The 17129-nt window shown below is 48.4% G+C and overlaps 1 protein-coding gene across 3 annotated transcripts in view; it reads left to right on the top strand.

Annotated features, from left to right (window-relative positions):
- The window catches only part of LOC306913479 (neuropilin-1a-like), an 83830-nt gene that overhangs the window by 13955 nt on the left and 52746 nt on the right, over positions 1-17129 (top strand). For all 3 annotated transcript variants that reach the window (XM_079490155.1, XM_079490156.1, XM_079490157.1), the window contains one exon: positions 9805-9986. In XM_079490155.1, the coding sequence (XP_079346281.1) occupies positions 9805-9986 (182 nt within the window). The remainder of the gene's footprint in view (positions 1-9804; positions 9987-17129) is intronic.

Raw genomic sequence — 17129 nt, 5'->3', positions numbered from 1 at the left:
TCTCTCTCTCTCCATCCCGATGTCCTCGCCTCTGCCTGCTAGTATGTAATAATCAGACAACCTCTCAAATGTCAAGGTGGGACAAATGGGAGCCATTCTCTCCTGTAATGGCCCCTGAAATGGGTTGGTGCCATCCTTCCCCCTCTGCGATCTCTGCTGCACATTCTGCATTTCCCACACGTTTGTTTACCTTCTTGTCATACTGTAGTGTAGGTTGCAGTAGCTGCCACATTGCACGAGGGTTTGATACATCCTGTCATTATACTCCGTTCTTAAATTTCTTTTTAACGAAGCCTTTCCTAAAAGTTCACCCAATGGTGTGCCTTGTTTCATTATTCAAAAGCCTGAGCGTGAATATTCATACCTGCATACATCACCAAATTAGCCGGTTTCCAGCCCACAGACCCCGCCCACTCCACTGAGTGAACTGCTTCTTTCAGGAAGCTCAGAGTCTACTCACATAGAAGTGGTGTAAGCTAAGCAATTTACGGGGAAAAATGCAAAATAAATGCATATTTCCGTCTTTCCTGAGGCAATTTCTAAAATGAACTGCATTTATTCATGCTTTTTTCATGTAAGAGATGTATAATGTAAAAAAAAAAACTCCACTTGATTTATTTCATCGCTGCATTGTGTGTTACACAGTTCTTGCTGATAAATAAGGGGAATTATGACAATCATTCCTCCAGCTTCCCATCCCGAAGTCTTGGGCTGTATTTTAACGTGTTTTAGAAAGAAGGGGAAATAAACACTAACTTACACATTTTGGTTCGGAAACCTCAATGAAACAATCAGCTCATTTCCTTTTCAGACCTTGGGTGACTGTCTGTCTGTTTTCAAGACAGCAGTGACGTTGAAATGTATTTGATTACAATTAGAATTTATGTTCTAGCTTTTAACTCTAATGTATCTTCAGATGATATATGAACCACTTGTGTGGCCGTTGTGTGTGCCATGTGAGAACATTACATCAGCAGACTGTAATTGAGGAGGTTGCCGAGCCCTTTAAAACAAATCACTCTTTGCCGCATGACTAAATAACAACAGCCACATCACCACAAATGCATTGCCCCTTAAACAACTCGACTCATATTCGCGTTACTATAATCGCATTATTGTGACCTATTTGTCACGCTTTATGATCTAAATGGGGCAATTGGACATCAGAGCTGTCCGAGAGCACTAGAAGGGCTAGACATGAAATGTCTGGGGCCCAGAACATCTGTTCTGGGCCCCAAGGCCACTTCGCAGGCCCCTGTGGGAACAGAAAGCTAAGCGTACATAGCATCGCCAACTCCGATTCAGAGGGCTCCAGAGTGCAATAGGCCCTACATGTGAGTCGAGCACAAGGGTCTCAGAGTGTTGGCTATAACAAGGAGCTTTTGTGGTCGTCTTTATTCCCCCTGCTTGTTTTCTAGCCTCCTCGCTCCCCTTCGGGAGAGAGGAGTCTCTCATGGGTGCTACACGTACGTGCCTAGCAGGATGGATTCTCCCCGGGGCAACATTCTCCCTCTTCTTGTCTGCCATATTTCCAAATAAAGGATTATTGTGTTGTGGAGGGAGGGAGAGGCAATAATTTAGTCTAAATAGCCAAATTCATTAATCTGATTGTTGGCGACAGCAGATCTCTCAACAGTGTAATTAGGACAGCTAATGGATGGAGGCATGCTAAATCCATCAATGTTAATGATAATTGCCATTTAGGATGGCGAATTATGCTTTACGAACGCATGACCGAGGCGCTGCCCACAAAATCTGAACCAGCAGTGGCGTCTAAAAATATAGAGAGCGCCGAGCTCGCCCATGTGGGGGTGACACCCATGCAGTGAGGTTGCAGGGCTGGTCAGATGGGTGCATGCAGCTGTGTGCGCTTGGGCGGGGAATGTCCCTGCATCCATCCATCCATCCACTCATGCTGCGGCGGTGGCGTAGCAAATTAATCGCTTCTCTTACCCCCGGATCCCTCGCAGCGACAACCGCCCACATCTAAACATCTCGGCTGTGATCAGTTGGAATCAAGATGGTGACTGGCTGCTACCACTGGGTGGGGTCCACCATGCAGGATCATGAGGTCTTACCTCCCACCCCAAATCTTTCCAGGATCTACAAACATACTGATGAAGAGAGAGAGAGAGAGGGAGCCCGCCGATTTTCTTATAATGGCCCGTGTCTAAGTGTCCCACTCTTGAGGCCTTGTCCCAAAAAGAAAACACAACGTTAATAACTCAATTAGGGGTAATGTTTTCATTTGAGAACATTTAGTTGGAGACTCGAGACTCAGTTACCGGCCTGCTGTCACCTCTTCCTTCCTCGTCCGTCAAAGGGAAACATGATGTGGGGTCATTAAACTCGGACCCGGGGAAAGAGGGGAACTGTTATTCTGTTGAGGGTTAATGAATGTCACATGGCATGGGCCGAGAGTGAGAGAAAAAGAGAGAGGCTATTTTACTTTCGGTGAGGTATGTCCCCTCCAGGCGTTGGAAAAAAGCACGTCAGAGATCAACTTGTCACGACCCCCTTGTGCAAACGTTAATGGATGTTATGCCTGGGCCTTAAGTGACAGTTTGTTAGCCATCTTGGTATACCACTTGAATTCAGCCAGGCTGGAGCTTTCTCTGACAGCTGACAACGTCAGGGACTTTCTCTGTTAAGTTTCGCCAGGCCTCCCAGAGCGGTGTCCCGAGCCTGTTGTTTAGGGCTTTTTGCCCTGCACTATGCCTCGCTAAGAGATGTTTTGACATGTTTAGGGTGACATGTTTTCGTGCTGCAAAAAGAGAAGCGAAAGCAGAACACGTGCCCCCCCCCCCCCCCCCCCCCATCATAAGGCCCCGACGCAGGAAGGTGCGACAACAAGCTCTTGTTCTCTTTTCCACGCCGTGCTTGGGCTTATAAATGGCTCGATTAAAACACGTAAGGGATCGTATCAGGGCCTGTATGCAGCCTGCCCGTGGTAGTGTTATTCCACTGCCTGAGATTGCATTGCTTTTGTGGAACCATATCAAGGCAGGCGTTTATAGAGGGAGGACAGATTATTTCCATGGGAAAGCTTCAGGCAATAGAACTGTTACATTGTTAGGCCCCGTGGTTTGTCGTCTCCTCTTTGGCTTTGCAAGAAGGGCTAATGTTCTCGTTTGACACTAGCGGATTGCTTTCTCTCTGTGCCTGGAGAAAGAAGGCAGACTAATACATTTGAGGCGGTGAAGCGAAGGTCGTCGAGAATTAGATTCACCCCAGTCCCCCCCCCCCCCTCCTTTTTTTTCCTTTCCCTTTAATTTCCCCGCTGGATTGGCAGACCGTTTTGACTATTAACACTGCGGTAGGCGGCTCACTGTGTGTGTGTGTGCGTGTGTGTGCGTGCGTGTGTGTGTGCGTGTGTGTGTGTGTGTGTGTGTGTGCACGCGCGCGCGCGCGCGTGTGTGTGTGTGTGTGCGTGCGTGCGTGTTGGCAGTTGGCAGGCCCACCCCCAGTCCAAAGCAGAGGAGACAGATAAATGGTTGTTACAGTGAGGGCACAGTGCAGCTGGAAGACAAAAACAAAGCAACGCCGGCAACACAAAATAACAAATTATAATATGTGCCCCAAGGAGGCGGTGCTAAATTTAACTTGGCAGGTTAGGAATAGAGCGAGAAGCAAGAGATAGAGAGAGATAGGAGAGATGGAGAGAGAGAGAGAGAGAGAGAGCGCTAACTCATTGAAGCAGTGGGACTGTCCAGGGCTTGAAACTAGGCCATGCTTTGCAAAAGAGAGACAGAGAGAGACAGAGAGCCCACAACCCCTCTATCTCTCTCTCCCCATGCATCTCACAGGGTTTCCCTCGCGGTCCTTATTATGATCTCCATATTGCCTGTTATTGCCCCCCCTAGGAGCGTAGAGAGTCATGTATTACAGATAATGTTTAACACTGGCTGGCAACCGGAGAGACTTTGGGAGGCGTGGACGTGCCCTGCCGAGCGGGTCCCCACCGTAATGTCTTCCAGATGATAAGAGCATGCATTACCGGAGGAACCTCTATCTGGAGTTCTCCTGGCTTTAACGCTGCAGTCATTTAGACTAGAGGAGACCCCCGGAGACCCACATCATGAGGATAGTTGTACAAAGGGGGGTCTCCTCTTTCCTCGTAAGCGCATCGCAGAGTCGAGCGAGCAAGCGAGGGGCCCCGGGGCCTATTCTTCTCTCCTCCTCTTTTCCATCTGCATCCTCTCCCTCCCGCCGTGCCACGTTTACGAGGGCCATCTGAGACAGCGTTTTTTGTGTGTGTGTGTGTGTGTGTGTGTGTGTGTGTGTGTGTGTGTGTGTGTGTGTGTGTGTGTGTGTGTGTGTGTGTGTGTGTGTGTGTGTGTGTGTGTGTGTGTGTGTGTGTGTGTGTGTGAGATCGTGCGTGTGATCGTGCGTGCGTGCTATGAGACCGAAAAGGGAGACAGGAGGGCAGTGAGATACTCTGTTCCTCTCCCACCCACCGAAGGCGCTGCATAAGGGGCCTGCAAGAAACAGGCTGGAGGGGAACACTGTCTCTCTGGCGTGCGTGCGTGCGTGCGTGCGTGCGTGCGTGCGTGCGTGCGCACGCACACACATGCTGCAGTAGGTCCTCCTCTTCTTGTTCTTGTTTTTCTTCTCCATCTTCTTCTGACTCATCTCTGCATACATATTTTAGGTGCCTGGCAATGCTGAGGTACTGGCAGAAGAGTGTGTGTGTGTGTGTGTGTGTGTGTGTGTGTGTGTGTGTGTGTGTGTGTGTGTGTGTGTGTGTGTGTGTGTGTGTGTGTGTGTGTGTGGGGGGGGGGGGGGGGGGGGGGGGGGGGGGTAGTTGCAGAAGCAGAGCTACTGAGGTGAATTATAAGTGGGCTGATAGCACAGAGCAGGGCCCAGAGAAGATTGATGCCCTCTGCCATGAGCTGGAAGCCAACAGACATCGGAGGAGAGGAGAGGAGAGTCTGGGGGGAGGGGAGAGGAGAGGAGGGGGAGAGGATGGGGAGAGCAGAGGAGAGGGAGAGGAAAATCACAGGAGAGAGGAACATAGATAGGAGGAACAGGGAGTACAGTGCCGGAGGGCAGAGGAGAATTGTATAGGACTATAGAAAAAGAAGGAAGGAAGACCTCCATTTCAATAACCACCTCCTCGCAATTCTTCCCTCATTGCTAAAGCAGTCCCAAAAAACACTGTGCTTCATTAGACGCACAAGCACACCGTTCAAAATGTGTTCGTTTGACTCCGGCATCCAAACTCGCATCCAATTTTACACCTGTTTAGAAGCCATCATCGCGTAGTCATCACACAGCGCCACACAAATGGAATTTCAATCTATTCGCTTCGCTCCTGCATCGCAAAGTCCTACACAGTGTTAGTTTAACTCCAATACTGTCCATGTGGGTCCATTCTTACACTAAATAAGCCCACACTCTGGATTCTACTGTGTGGTATCAGGCTACCGGCTGTATGATGATTCTACTGTGTGGTATCAGGCTACCGGCTGTATGATGATTCTACTGTGTGGTATCAGGCTACCGGCTGTATGATTCTACTGTGTGGTATCAGGCTACCGGCTGTCTGATTCTACTGTGTGGTATCAGGCTACCGGCTGTATGATGATTCTACTGTGTGGTATCAGGCTACCGGCTGTATGATGATTCTACTGTGTGGTATCAGGCTACCGGCTGTATGATGATTCTACTGTGTGGTATCAGGCTACCGGCTGTATGATGACGTCGTAGGGATTCTACTGTGTGGTATCAGGCTACCGGCTGTATGATGACGTCGTAGGGAAACACAATCCTGCTGTTTATAGCACGCTGCTTTCAACCCCATAACGAGTGACACTGCACCGCGTCCGCCGTGTGCCCTAAAAGAAAAGCAGTAGAAATAACTCTGTAAACAGCGGAGCGGATACTCGCGGTACAAAGTGCCCACATAAACACCACCACCACCACCCCCCCACCCTCCAAGCCAACACAAACTGTAAGCTAGGATTTCATTTTGCTGAGTCGAGGCTGATAAAACGTAGCGGAGACAAGAGTGCTGTTATTGTATGCCCGGGCCAGGAATGTTACCACAGCTGGAGAGTCGGGACGAAAGATGTCTTGAGTTATACTTGCTGTGACTGTATACTGTGTCGCGCACTGAAAATAGTCGTAAATCTACAAGCTCTCTAAACTTGCGGATCTGATATCTTCGGTTTGTCTGCAGTGCCGTCTCTACCTATAAACGCAATACGCACTGCGAGTAGGGCAACACGCCGACGGGGGAAACAAAATGTGCCAAAAAGTGCCAAGCCGACCCTCAAAATAACAAATTTCTCCGGCGCCGCCGCGTTATAACGAGCGGCCGTGTGTGCGTCCTTACAAACAGCAAAAACAGCCAATCTGGATGAGGAATAGCAGCACTCTCATCGGGAGGGGGGGCAGCACAAATATCCTACGTGTAGGGCAACCACATGGTCAGCTACGTCCCTGTTTGTCTGTGACACCGTCCGGTAACTCGGGCTAGAGATAACGGCTCTGAAACCACAAGCCTGGAAGGAGAAGAGAGCGATAAAGAAACAGACACAAAGAGAGAGAGATCGAGTCCAATCAAGCAGTTTACCCACACGGATCGAGCTCATTAGCAGCCAAACACCTGAGAGGTAGCGCAGAGCTCTGCAGTAACAACGGGTGTCAAAAACACCCATCTGAAGAGCTCAGCCACCTGTGACTATCTTTTCCCACGCTATTTTCTCAACCCATGAACTAATGTGTGTCTCCATGTGTAGAGCAGGCTATATAGCACTTGGAAATTGGAATCCCAGCTTATGGGCAGGTTTAGGGCGGTATAGTGAGAAGTGGGCTTTAGAAAGGCTGGGGGAAGCGGCGTATCAGGGCTTGGTTTGCCGGCCCCACAAGGGTCTCTGGAATACTAGAGAAAACCCAGAGCTGCCTGGTGCCTGACCCCCCCTCTCCAAGCCTTCCTGCCCAGCCTTGCCTTAACCTCTCCTTCAGTCAGTCTTCTTCCCGAGTGAAAGAGGAGAGAGCCTGATTTGCGCTGACAGCACCGTATCACCTCCCGTCACTCCAGCCGCTCGGGGAAAAAGACGAGTGGACTCACCCGTCCATCCAGTATACCTCCCCCTCAGGCGGCAAACCTTTCCTTTCCTTCTTCTTGTGTCCTTTTATATCAGTGGTTCTCAAACCTTTTCGTGTCAAGGACCCCCAAATTTATATTTTATTTGGCTGCGGACCACCATCTGAAAGGTTTTGTGCCAGGGACCCTAAGAAGAAAAAAAAGTCATTATTGTTTTTCAAAGACACACGAAGTCACGCGCTGTGAGCTTGTAGTTGTGCTATTTTTAAATAGCAAACATATAAATGGATAAAGTGGTTAACATGATTGTGATGCTACATGAAGTGCTTTTGCTGGGGACCCCCTGCAATCCCCCCCCCCCCCCCCCCCCCCCCCAAGTTCCCCACTTTGAGAACCAACGTCACCCGCTGCCCTCCTCTCCATCCGGTGTAGCACCGACCGTTATCCATAATATTTTCTCATGTCTCTCTGTGCGTAAGCCTGGTGGGCCTACACCCCCGACCACCCCCCCCCCCCCCCAGCCCCCTTTCCCACATCACCTGTGGTTTCGCAAATGCGCCCGTTTTAATTTGAGGCAGGTGGGGGAAGTATGTTCTCGGCAGTGGGCGCGGCGGGGGCCGTGTGGTTACTTGTCCGCGCCCACCTGAGGGCTCTAGCCCACCCCGAGCCGTCATTCAAAGTGTAAATCGCCTTTTTGTGTGAAATAACCGCGCATTAAGTGAGTTTCGAGGCCCGCTAAGGAGGTGCCTGTGTTTTGACAGTAATTTGGGACTCAAGCATAACTTTTGAAAGCACGCCCCGAAGCCTGGAAGGCACATATTTGAGCAGGGAGGTGGAGAGAGAGGATATAATGAGGGAAGCAGAGAGAGAATAGTGGTGGAAAATATATGGTGGATATTTTTTACTCAAGTAAAAGTATCAATAGCACATATAGTAGAAATAAGTAAAGTAAAGGCATTGAAAGTAAAAGTACTCATGTAGATTTGTCACATTTCAAGTTGTTAATGTGGTTAAACTGGTTAATGTATTTTTTGTAATAATAATGAAAATCTGCAAGGTAACTACTAGTAACTAAAGTTGTCAAATAATTGTAGTAAAAATAAAAGTACAATATTTGCCTCTGAGATGTAGTGAACTAGAGGTATACTATTGAAAATACTACTTAAAGTAGTAATACTATTTTCCAGCGCTGTGTTCATGTGTGCATTGCCTTTCCTTTGTATGCGTTTGCTGTACAGTCTCCATATGTGTCACACATACAAATGAGATTATACTGTGTGATTCAGTGTTATACGTAATATATACCTGTGTGTGTGTGTGTGTGTGTGTGTGTGTGTGTGTGTGTGTGTGTGTGTGTGTGTGTGTGTGTGTGTGTGTGTGTGTGTGTGTGTGTGTGTGTGTGTGTCTGTCTGTCTGTTGGCCATCTTTGTAACGATGCTGGGTAATGAGGATAATAAAATAAAATGAAGAAAAGAAATCCATATTAAGAGCTGAAGTCATGAGCATTATGGGCGATTAAATGCTGTGGAAACCTGAGGCCCATTGAGCTCGCTGTGCGGCACTCACCCATGTCAGTCAGAATGAGCACACACACCACGCACACACAGTCACGCACACAGTTTCACACGCGCGCGCACACAAACACACACACCACGCACGCATGCACACACAGTCACGCACACAGTCTCCCACACGCGCACACACACACACACACACACACACACACACACACACACACACACACACACATACACACACACACAGTGTAGAGAACTCATCACTCCTGCATGGCAAAACACACTCGCAACACACACATAGTTACTAGTGGAAAACCCACAACTGTGTGCAACACACACACACACACGCACACGCACACACACACACTATCCTGATAATCGTGAGCTCTGTTGAGACCACCCTCATTGACCAATCACTCCAATTCCTCCCTGCTCTTGTGTCTTATGTTTCACGTGTGTGTGTGTGTGTGTGTGTGTGTGTGTGTGTGTGTGTGTGTGTGTGTGTGTGTGTGTGTGTGTGTGTGTGTGTGTGTGTGTGTGTGTGTGTGTGTGTGTGTGTGTTCGTTCCAACGGCCACATTTCAAAGCTGTTTTCCTTCCTTGCCCCAGAAAAGTCAGCGCTGACTCAATTAGGCCATTCCTCCCGTCAATAGCCGCGGGTCTGAAATTACATTTCAGTAGGGCTTTGGTGTGTGGGTGTGTGTAGTCTGTGTACGAGCACAGCCTGTGTGTGCATACACCAGCAATCGCTATGAGGCTGTTTTTGATAGCGTTAACACCTGGTCTCTCTGTATACCAGCCAACAAGGGCCATATAATCACTTCCAATGGATATTCTCGTATAGAATGGACCCATCTGCCGCACGCGTGCGCGTGCGTGCGTGTGTTTTAACCTGAGATCTCATTACTGCGGAACATTATGTTTTCACCCATTACTGATGCGGAACGCTGCATTGCTCTGCCTTTATGGGCCTGTGTGTGTGCGTGCATGCGTGCATGCGTGGCACACACATACCGTATAAATTGGAACGTGTAATTATGACAGCATGTTCAACCGGTTGCTGCTTCCGTAGCTAGGCAGCAGGGCACAGCAGATGCACGCAACAAAGAGTGAAAACCTGCAAATGAATATGAGGTGGTTTTAAATGATTAAAACCTGGTCAATGAATATGTATATGATTGATGTTGTCAAAAGCACAGCACTGTATGTCTGACCGCGTGCTGTCCTCTCTGTCCAGGTATGACTACGTGGAGGTGCGCGACGGCGTGGACGAGAGCGGTCAGCTGGTGGGGAAGTACTGCGGCAAGATCGCTCCCTCCCCCGTGGTCTCGTCCGGCAACCAGCTCTTCATCAAGTTCGTGACCGACTACGAGACCCACGGAGCGGGCTTCTCCATCCGCTACGAGATCTTTAAGACCGGTGAGTGCAATGCATGGACGTGGGACCAACGTGGTAGAGTTTCAGCTGTACCTACCTGGACAGTTAGTTATACGTGAGGCCGTGTTTTGTCAAAAACAAATTCATGCTTGAAGCCGAATTTGGTCGGGTTCCTAGCGCCAAATCAAATGGGTTCAGATCTGAGCCAAGTCTCCTGAGGAGGCGCGTCCTGTCCTGGACAGGTGTCTCCGGACATGAGAACAAACAACATAGCCCGTCAACAACTTAATCTGATAATGTGGTGAGTCGTCAGAAAACCACCCACAAGCTATTTTAAGGGCTTGACTCCGTTTGTGGGGCTGAATCACAGTAGGACACACACTGTACCATCTGGGTGGCAGAGGAGGAATTAATGACAAAGAGCCAAGCATGCCTTCCCATTTCATGGTTTGTTTGTCATTTGGTCAAGCCACCGGTGCATTAAATTATGCGATCGCAAGATGGCGAACAATATGCTCCGCTCAGAGCAGATGAATCATCCCCATGCGCTGTAAATGCAGATGCTTTACTGTCTGCGGTGAATTATGTGCAATAATCAGGTGCATAATTCACTTTCTGTCGATGTCAGAAATACAAAAACAAATCAGAACTACTCTGTCGTTTCATCGCCCTCGACTGTTAATCCATTCCCCGCGTCCTCATTGGCCCCCCGCCAAGGCGAGAGAGGAGACTTCGGCGCCTCGTGTAAGGGCACGCCCGTTTGGCGATAAAATATGACGCAATGATTTGCGTAAACATCCAAACAGGCCAGGGGACAGAGTGGCCAATCCCGAGTGGCTCCTTCCTCAGCTTTAACCTACAAATAAATAAGTCGTTAGAGGATTTTTGAAAGACCCCCTGGGGGTTTTGGAGAATCAGGTACGATGAATGACAAATATCCTTTGTGGATGTCTATCTTATCACAATACAACACAGCAAGACGGGGAATTTCCTGCTGGTGCTTTGGCTTCCTGTGTTTGGGGTGGGGGAGGGAGGAGAAGGTTGGGCACGCACACACGCACGCGCACACACATCTAGAGAGTGACTTGGCGGCAGACAGGTGCTGTAGACTCTACTTTCATTAATTAACCCCAGCGCCTGTCTATGGGATACCCCCATCCCCACCCCCTACCGCCACCTCCACCCTCTGTGACCTCCAAGACAAGATGGATGGCTCGCCACCATCCCTCGTTACTTTCCATCTCGTCTGTGTGGGCGTGTGTGTGTGTGTGTGTGTGTGTGTGTGTGTGTGTGTGTGTGTGTGTGTGTGTGTGTGTGTGTGTGTGTGTGTGTGTGTGTGTGTGCGTGTGCGTGCCACCATCACAGTGGACCAGCTGGTGGGGGGTGTGTCCATTTGTGAGATCAAAGGGACATACTCCCCACACACACACACACACACACACACACACACACACACACACACACACACACAGGCACATGCACTATTCAGGATGGGGCCGTTAAAATCCACTGCAGCATTCTTGTCGTGATTAGCTGGGTATTTCCCCCGGTCTCATCCATTAAGATGGGACCGGTTCTAAATGAGCCGTGTTAGGGGGCCCCGCAGTGACAGGAGAAAGTGCTGAACACAAGTCCTCCACTTCCTCCTACTGGGACAGATCCATGAATATGGAGCCAGCACCAAACCCGGGAAATACCCGATATAGTTGTATATGTGTGCATGTGATGGACAGATGGAGAGAGAGAGAGAAGGGTGCAGAGTTAAAGACAGAATGAATTACCGTTTGACGGTGAGAGTAGGGCCTGTCACAGTTATAATCGCCTAATTGCCATTATTTTGTATAATTGTCATAATCGTTTTCCACGTTGAAATTTTTTTCATACATTTTCAAATATTTTCCAAAACTAATCGAAATAGCCCATAGACAAGCTGATGCAATGCGTTACATATGCCTGTAATTGTTTTGGTATATAGTTATTTGCCCTCTAAAACTTTCATCATGAAGCCCAAAAGCCAAACAGAAATGTAATTTTATTTATATATTATGTTCCAGTTCAAGTAGAATTGCATGATCGTGACAGCCGCGAGCGAGAGCTGATGCAAGGCGCCTGTCAGAGAGGAACAGTCTGAGAAATCCAGAGGCTTTATCAGAAATGCAGTCCTGTAAGCCTTGGTATATAGGCATATGCCTGGATTTCATGATATTATTTTACAGCACTGGTGGTAATAATTGAAATTCAGCAGTGGTTCTCAACCAGTAACTTTGTTTAACTTTGCAATGTTGGAAGCAACCTTCCACCGTATGGCATGGCTGCTATCTGTCTGTGCAACTCAATTGAAGTCAATACAAGAGAGAAACCACATTATAAGTATCTGTCACGCTCCACACTGCTAGCTTAAAAACTATATTGGCACACAACAAAAACAACTCCGCTTGCATGTTAGGAGGTCACGTACCCATGTGGGTGTGTTGTTGTGGTCCGGGGGGGGGGGCCGTGCTTCTCTGTCCCCATGTTATGTTCTCAATCCGTTGTGTTTTGACTGCTGACGCATCGGTTGCCGCCAAGACCGGCTCTGTCGTTAATTAGCTGGTCTGTTTGTTAGGGTCGGAGAGAGAGAGAGAGAGGCTGATGAATAGTCAGGCAGAGGGAGAGGCAGATAAATAGAGGTAAACAACATGAATTGAACTACTGCAGAGAGCTATATGGATAGAGAGATAGAGAAGCGGAGAGAGAGAGAGAGAGATAGGGAAGCTAGCTGATTAACTAAGCTTATCGACAGCAGAGGTATTAGTGAGAAAACAAGCGAAGGCTGGGCGTTGTGTTGGCGAACACGTGTAAACTTAATGATGATACACAGATGCTGCGATAACGCAACCTGGAAAGAAAGTGGAGGCTGCACAGTGCATGCCAATGAAGGGGGGAATGCTAAGAATGTGGTGTGTTTACCTTGGCGGGGCTACAAAGATCACTGGGGATGGACCTCCGAGGCTGGTACGGCCTTCCCAAGTCGGCTAAGCACCGGCTAAGGGCAAGCGGTTGATGAATGTATGTTACGCACACACACAGTCTCCCAGAGGAACTAAACATGTGTATGTTACTCTCACGTGTAAAGTCCATCCGCTTAATCCAACGTGGATACAAATGAGTGTAAATATACACTCTTCATCATGCGGAACCAAACCTGCGGCAAATGGGATCCCATGCCTGGCTTTCATCAGCTGTTGGGAGGTTAATACAGGAATGGGTACTGGTTGTTTTGCTTGTCTCTCTCTCTCTCTCTCTCTCTCTCTCTCTCTCTGCTGTTGCTTTGCCATCATTCTGCCCCCCCCCCTCTCCTCCCCCCTCTCTCTCTGATTTCCAATCCAAGCGTCTCCATTAGCATGGCTTGTTTGTTTTATGGCCTACAAATTGGCACCTTCGCTCCACTGGCTTAAAGTGTGGCGAGGGAGATATGAATACGGAATGGAGAGAGAGTTTTTTGGAGAGCGTTTATTTCCGAGAGAGAGAGAGAGAGAGAGACCGGGAGAATCTATTTAAGCCCCCGTTTTAAAAATGTAGTCCCATTTTTGCATGTTACGCGTCCATCGAGGTGGTGTCTGTCGAGCCGTGAAGCAATCGTGGCGCTAGTGCAATGAGGTTGTCGATGTTTTACGTCAGTTTATCTGCACTGCGTCATCGTCAAATCACACCAGGAGATCTCTATCTCTGGTATGGTCAAGGTCAAGAATGTCATTCTTTTTTATCTGTCTTCCTTTTTTTCTGTGTGCTTGTTTTTTGGCCTTGTGCAGCACTTTGGTTGACCACTGGTCAACTGGTCAATAAGGTGGAGGCTGGGGTGGTGGAAGCAAGCTTTGCCAACAGCAGCAGCAGCATGTGGCAGCAATTGTGTGTAGGAGAGAGCCGTATTTAAACAGACCTTGTTGAGGAATGAGGTGTGATTGGTGTGTGGAAAAGTGAGGCCGATTGAAAGCAATCAGCAGACTGACAGCTGATTACGTGCCCTGCATGAACTAACGCGATGCTTCATTACAGAGCCATTCATTGTTGCTCAGTCCTGACCCTCGTCACTCAACCAGTACCCTTAAATGACCCTGGTGGAGTCCCCCGGCAGCCGTTCAGGACAAAGACGGGCCCAGCCCATCTTCTTTGTACCCTGGTGGAGTCCCCCGGCAGCCGTTCAGGACAAAGACAGGCCCAGCCCATCTTCTTTGTGTAGAAGAAAATGACCGTGTTTACCCTGTCATCTTGTCCCACTTACAGTCCTCAAGCATTCTCTTGAAAGATGCTTCCCCTCCAGCGTATGCATGTATAGGCAACAACATGTGCACATTATGTACTCCTTAACCTGTGTTTAAACACATGTGTACACACACACACGCACACGCACACACACACACGCACACACAGGCAGGCAGTCAGGCGCGCACATTTGTTTTTAGTTAAACTCCACTGTTTGCTTAGAACCACATCAAAGCTGGCAAAGTGGTATAGGGATGGTACTACAGTATGATGCCCCTCCACCTCTCAGACTCTACCGCACGCACGCACACACACACACACACACGCACACACACAAACACACACGCACACACACTTGGCCCTAGACCTTACCCCTTATCCCTAAACCTATTCGCATTTTTTTACTATTTTAAAACATTTTAAAATAGTACAAATAGCCGATCTACAAGCTAACAACGTGTCGATGTAGATTGGCTAGTTGAACTATTTTTAAATGTTTTAAAATAGTAAAAAATGGCAAATAAGTTTAGGGATAAGGGGTAAGGGGTGGTGCAAGATGGAGCCCACAGAGTATATTTCCATAGTTACTCTATGACTTAAACCTGACTGGAGGGAGCACCACAAAGCAGTGCCAGAGGCATTCCACGCTTGGGGCCCTATTTATCATGTCACCATGCTGCGGGCTCGCTTTACGAGCACACCTGTGTCAACACTTGGAAGGGGGCAAAATGGGAGGGTGGGGGGGTGGTTGGTCGCCTATCGGGGGGCACATACATGGGCTCCTCCTCAGCCTTGCGAAGACGGCCGGCCGGCCGGGACACGCCCTGATGGCATAGGTCACATCTGGCATGGAGACGTACTGTCATCGTACACACACTATACAGCATGGAAACCTTAGACGCTAACTCTGTAGCTCCTCCGTAACAATGTGTGTCATCATCCCTCACTGCCTGGCAGGACAGGAGAGAAGTGATTACATCAGCACAGTTGACCCGTAGCGGGGGGGTGTGTGTGTGTGTGTGTGTGTGCGTGTGCGTGTGTGTGTGTGTGTGTGTGTGTGTGTGTGTGTGTGTGCGTGTGCGTGTGCGTGTGTGTCGCGTGCACGGTACACAGACATTGCAAAGAATGACAATCACCAACAGCAGGTTACTGTTTGCTTTAGTATTGCAAGAGGTAATACTCCACCCTCCATTACGCCCCGTCAGTGCAGAATAAGGGTGTGTGTGTACATGCGTGCGTCTGCATGTGCGTGCTCGTGTGTGTAAAGGCTAATGATCAGCAGGCAGGCCACATGGAACATAAACGGTGTTGATTTGCTTAGCAGGTTTTAGAACAACACGTCGAGCCGCCGCGGCACCAGTCCCCTAATTACCCAGAAACCCCGAGAAATGGTCACACAGATGGAAAAAGAGGGAGAGGGTGGGTAATGGGGAGAGAGAGAGAATGTTGAAAACCTCTGAGACATGTTTTAAGTTGTAACGCGGCCCCATTGATTAGCACCCTGTCTCCGGTCAGCTCTCGGCACTTTAGTGTGACTAAATGGAGATATAGTGGACAAGTCACTCAAGGGGGGGGGGGGGTCATAGCCAACACAGTGCCAAAGAATGTCATGTAAACTTGCCTAAATAGCAAGTTTAGGCACGTTTACAAGAACATCTACAAGTTTGCGTCGCACTGTGAGCTTGTGTCAAAAAGCCAAAGTATACACTTAGGCATAAGTGGTTAACTGTCTTATATCGTTAGAATAGCACTGTGTTGTACTTTGCAGTCATTGAAATCAGATCTCTGTTAAAGTTAATAATAATAATCCTAATTTGGCCTGTAATGACTCATGTTTTATTACACAAAAACAAGCGGATGGAAGATGGAAGCAGTGTTTGTTTGTTTCTTTCACACCCTCCCCAGAACCGTTCAGTTCAGCCTAAACAATCGTTAAAAAGAATCCATTAAGGCCGGCAGTAAATGCTGGAGCCGTGTCGAGCTGGGAGGTTATACTGGTGAACGCGCGGTGCGGTTCAAGGTTACTTCACCCCTCGTCTTTACATCCCGTCGTAAATTCAGCTGTTTGTTTGAAAGCCACAGTTGGACCAGATGCCCTGTGTGTGTCTCTTTTTACCTCTACACAGTAAAAACCCTCAATGTTGATTTAACTCTGATAGTGTCAAAACTGAACGTGAAACTGGAATCCCTTCCATTTGGGTTAATATAACTAATTTAACTAAGCGTGCGAACCTGGACCCGGATCTTACAGTGTAGACCAGCGGTTCTGGGGGGAGGGGGGGTCCAGGGGGTCTCAGCTAAAGTAGTTAATACAGCATCACAATCATTAGTGGAACTGTCATTTCACTGTCAGAGACCCGAGACATACGGTAGGGTTTCGAACCCGGTCCCGGAGTCACTTCTTGTGTATGGTGTGCGCGTGCGTGCGTGCGTGCGTGCGTGCGTGCGTGCGTGCGTGCGTGCCTAAGTGCATGTGTGCGCGTGTGTGTGTACCCACTGCAGTGCCCATGCAGAGGCGAGCAGCATGTGTACTGATGCTATCGTTCCTGCCGAGCAATCCCTCTGGGAAGTTGATTTGCTTGTCAGCCTGCTCAAAGCTTTCATACTTACAGAACCCTGTGCTTCCCGTTGGCGTGTTCCTCCCTCCCTCCTCCGACCTAATACTTCATTTATACTTTGTAGTACAGCTGTGTCGTGTGCTGAAAGAATATACTTAGATGGTACTCATCAATCCAGACCAGGTATGATTCTAGATCAGTGATGAAGATTCAATGAATATTCAATCCAATCTTTAAAAAAAACAGTGTTGAACAAAAGTGCTGTACGCAAAATAACAATACAAATAACAGGGCATCATAAAGAGATGCAGTGGAAACAGAAACTCTTAATCAGCATGTTTGAACGCCAAGGAGTACAAGTGAGTTTTCAAACGTGATTTAAACA

This window comes from Electrona antarctica, assembly GCF_951216825.1.
Source record: "Electrona antarctica genome assembly, chromosome: 20".
Lineage (NCBI taxonomy): Eukaryota > Metazoa > Chordata > Actinopteri > Myctophiformes > Myctophidae > Electrona > Electrona antarctica.
The sequence above is the reverse complement of the archived record's forward strand: the minus strand, read 5'-3'. Positions and strand labels throughout refer to the sequence as shown.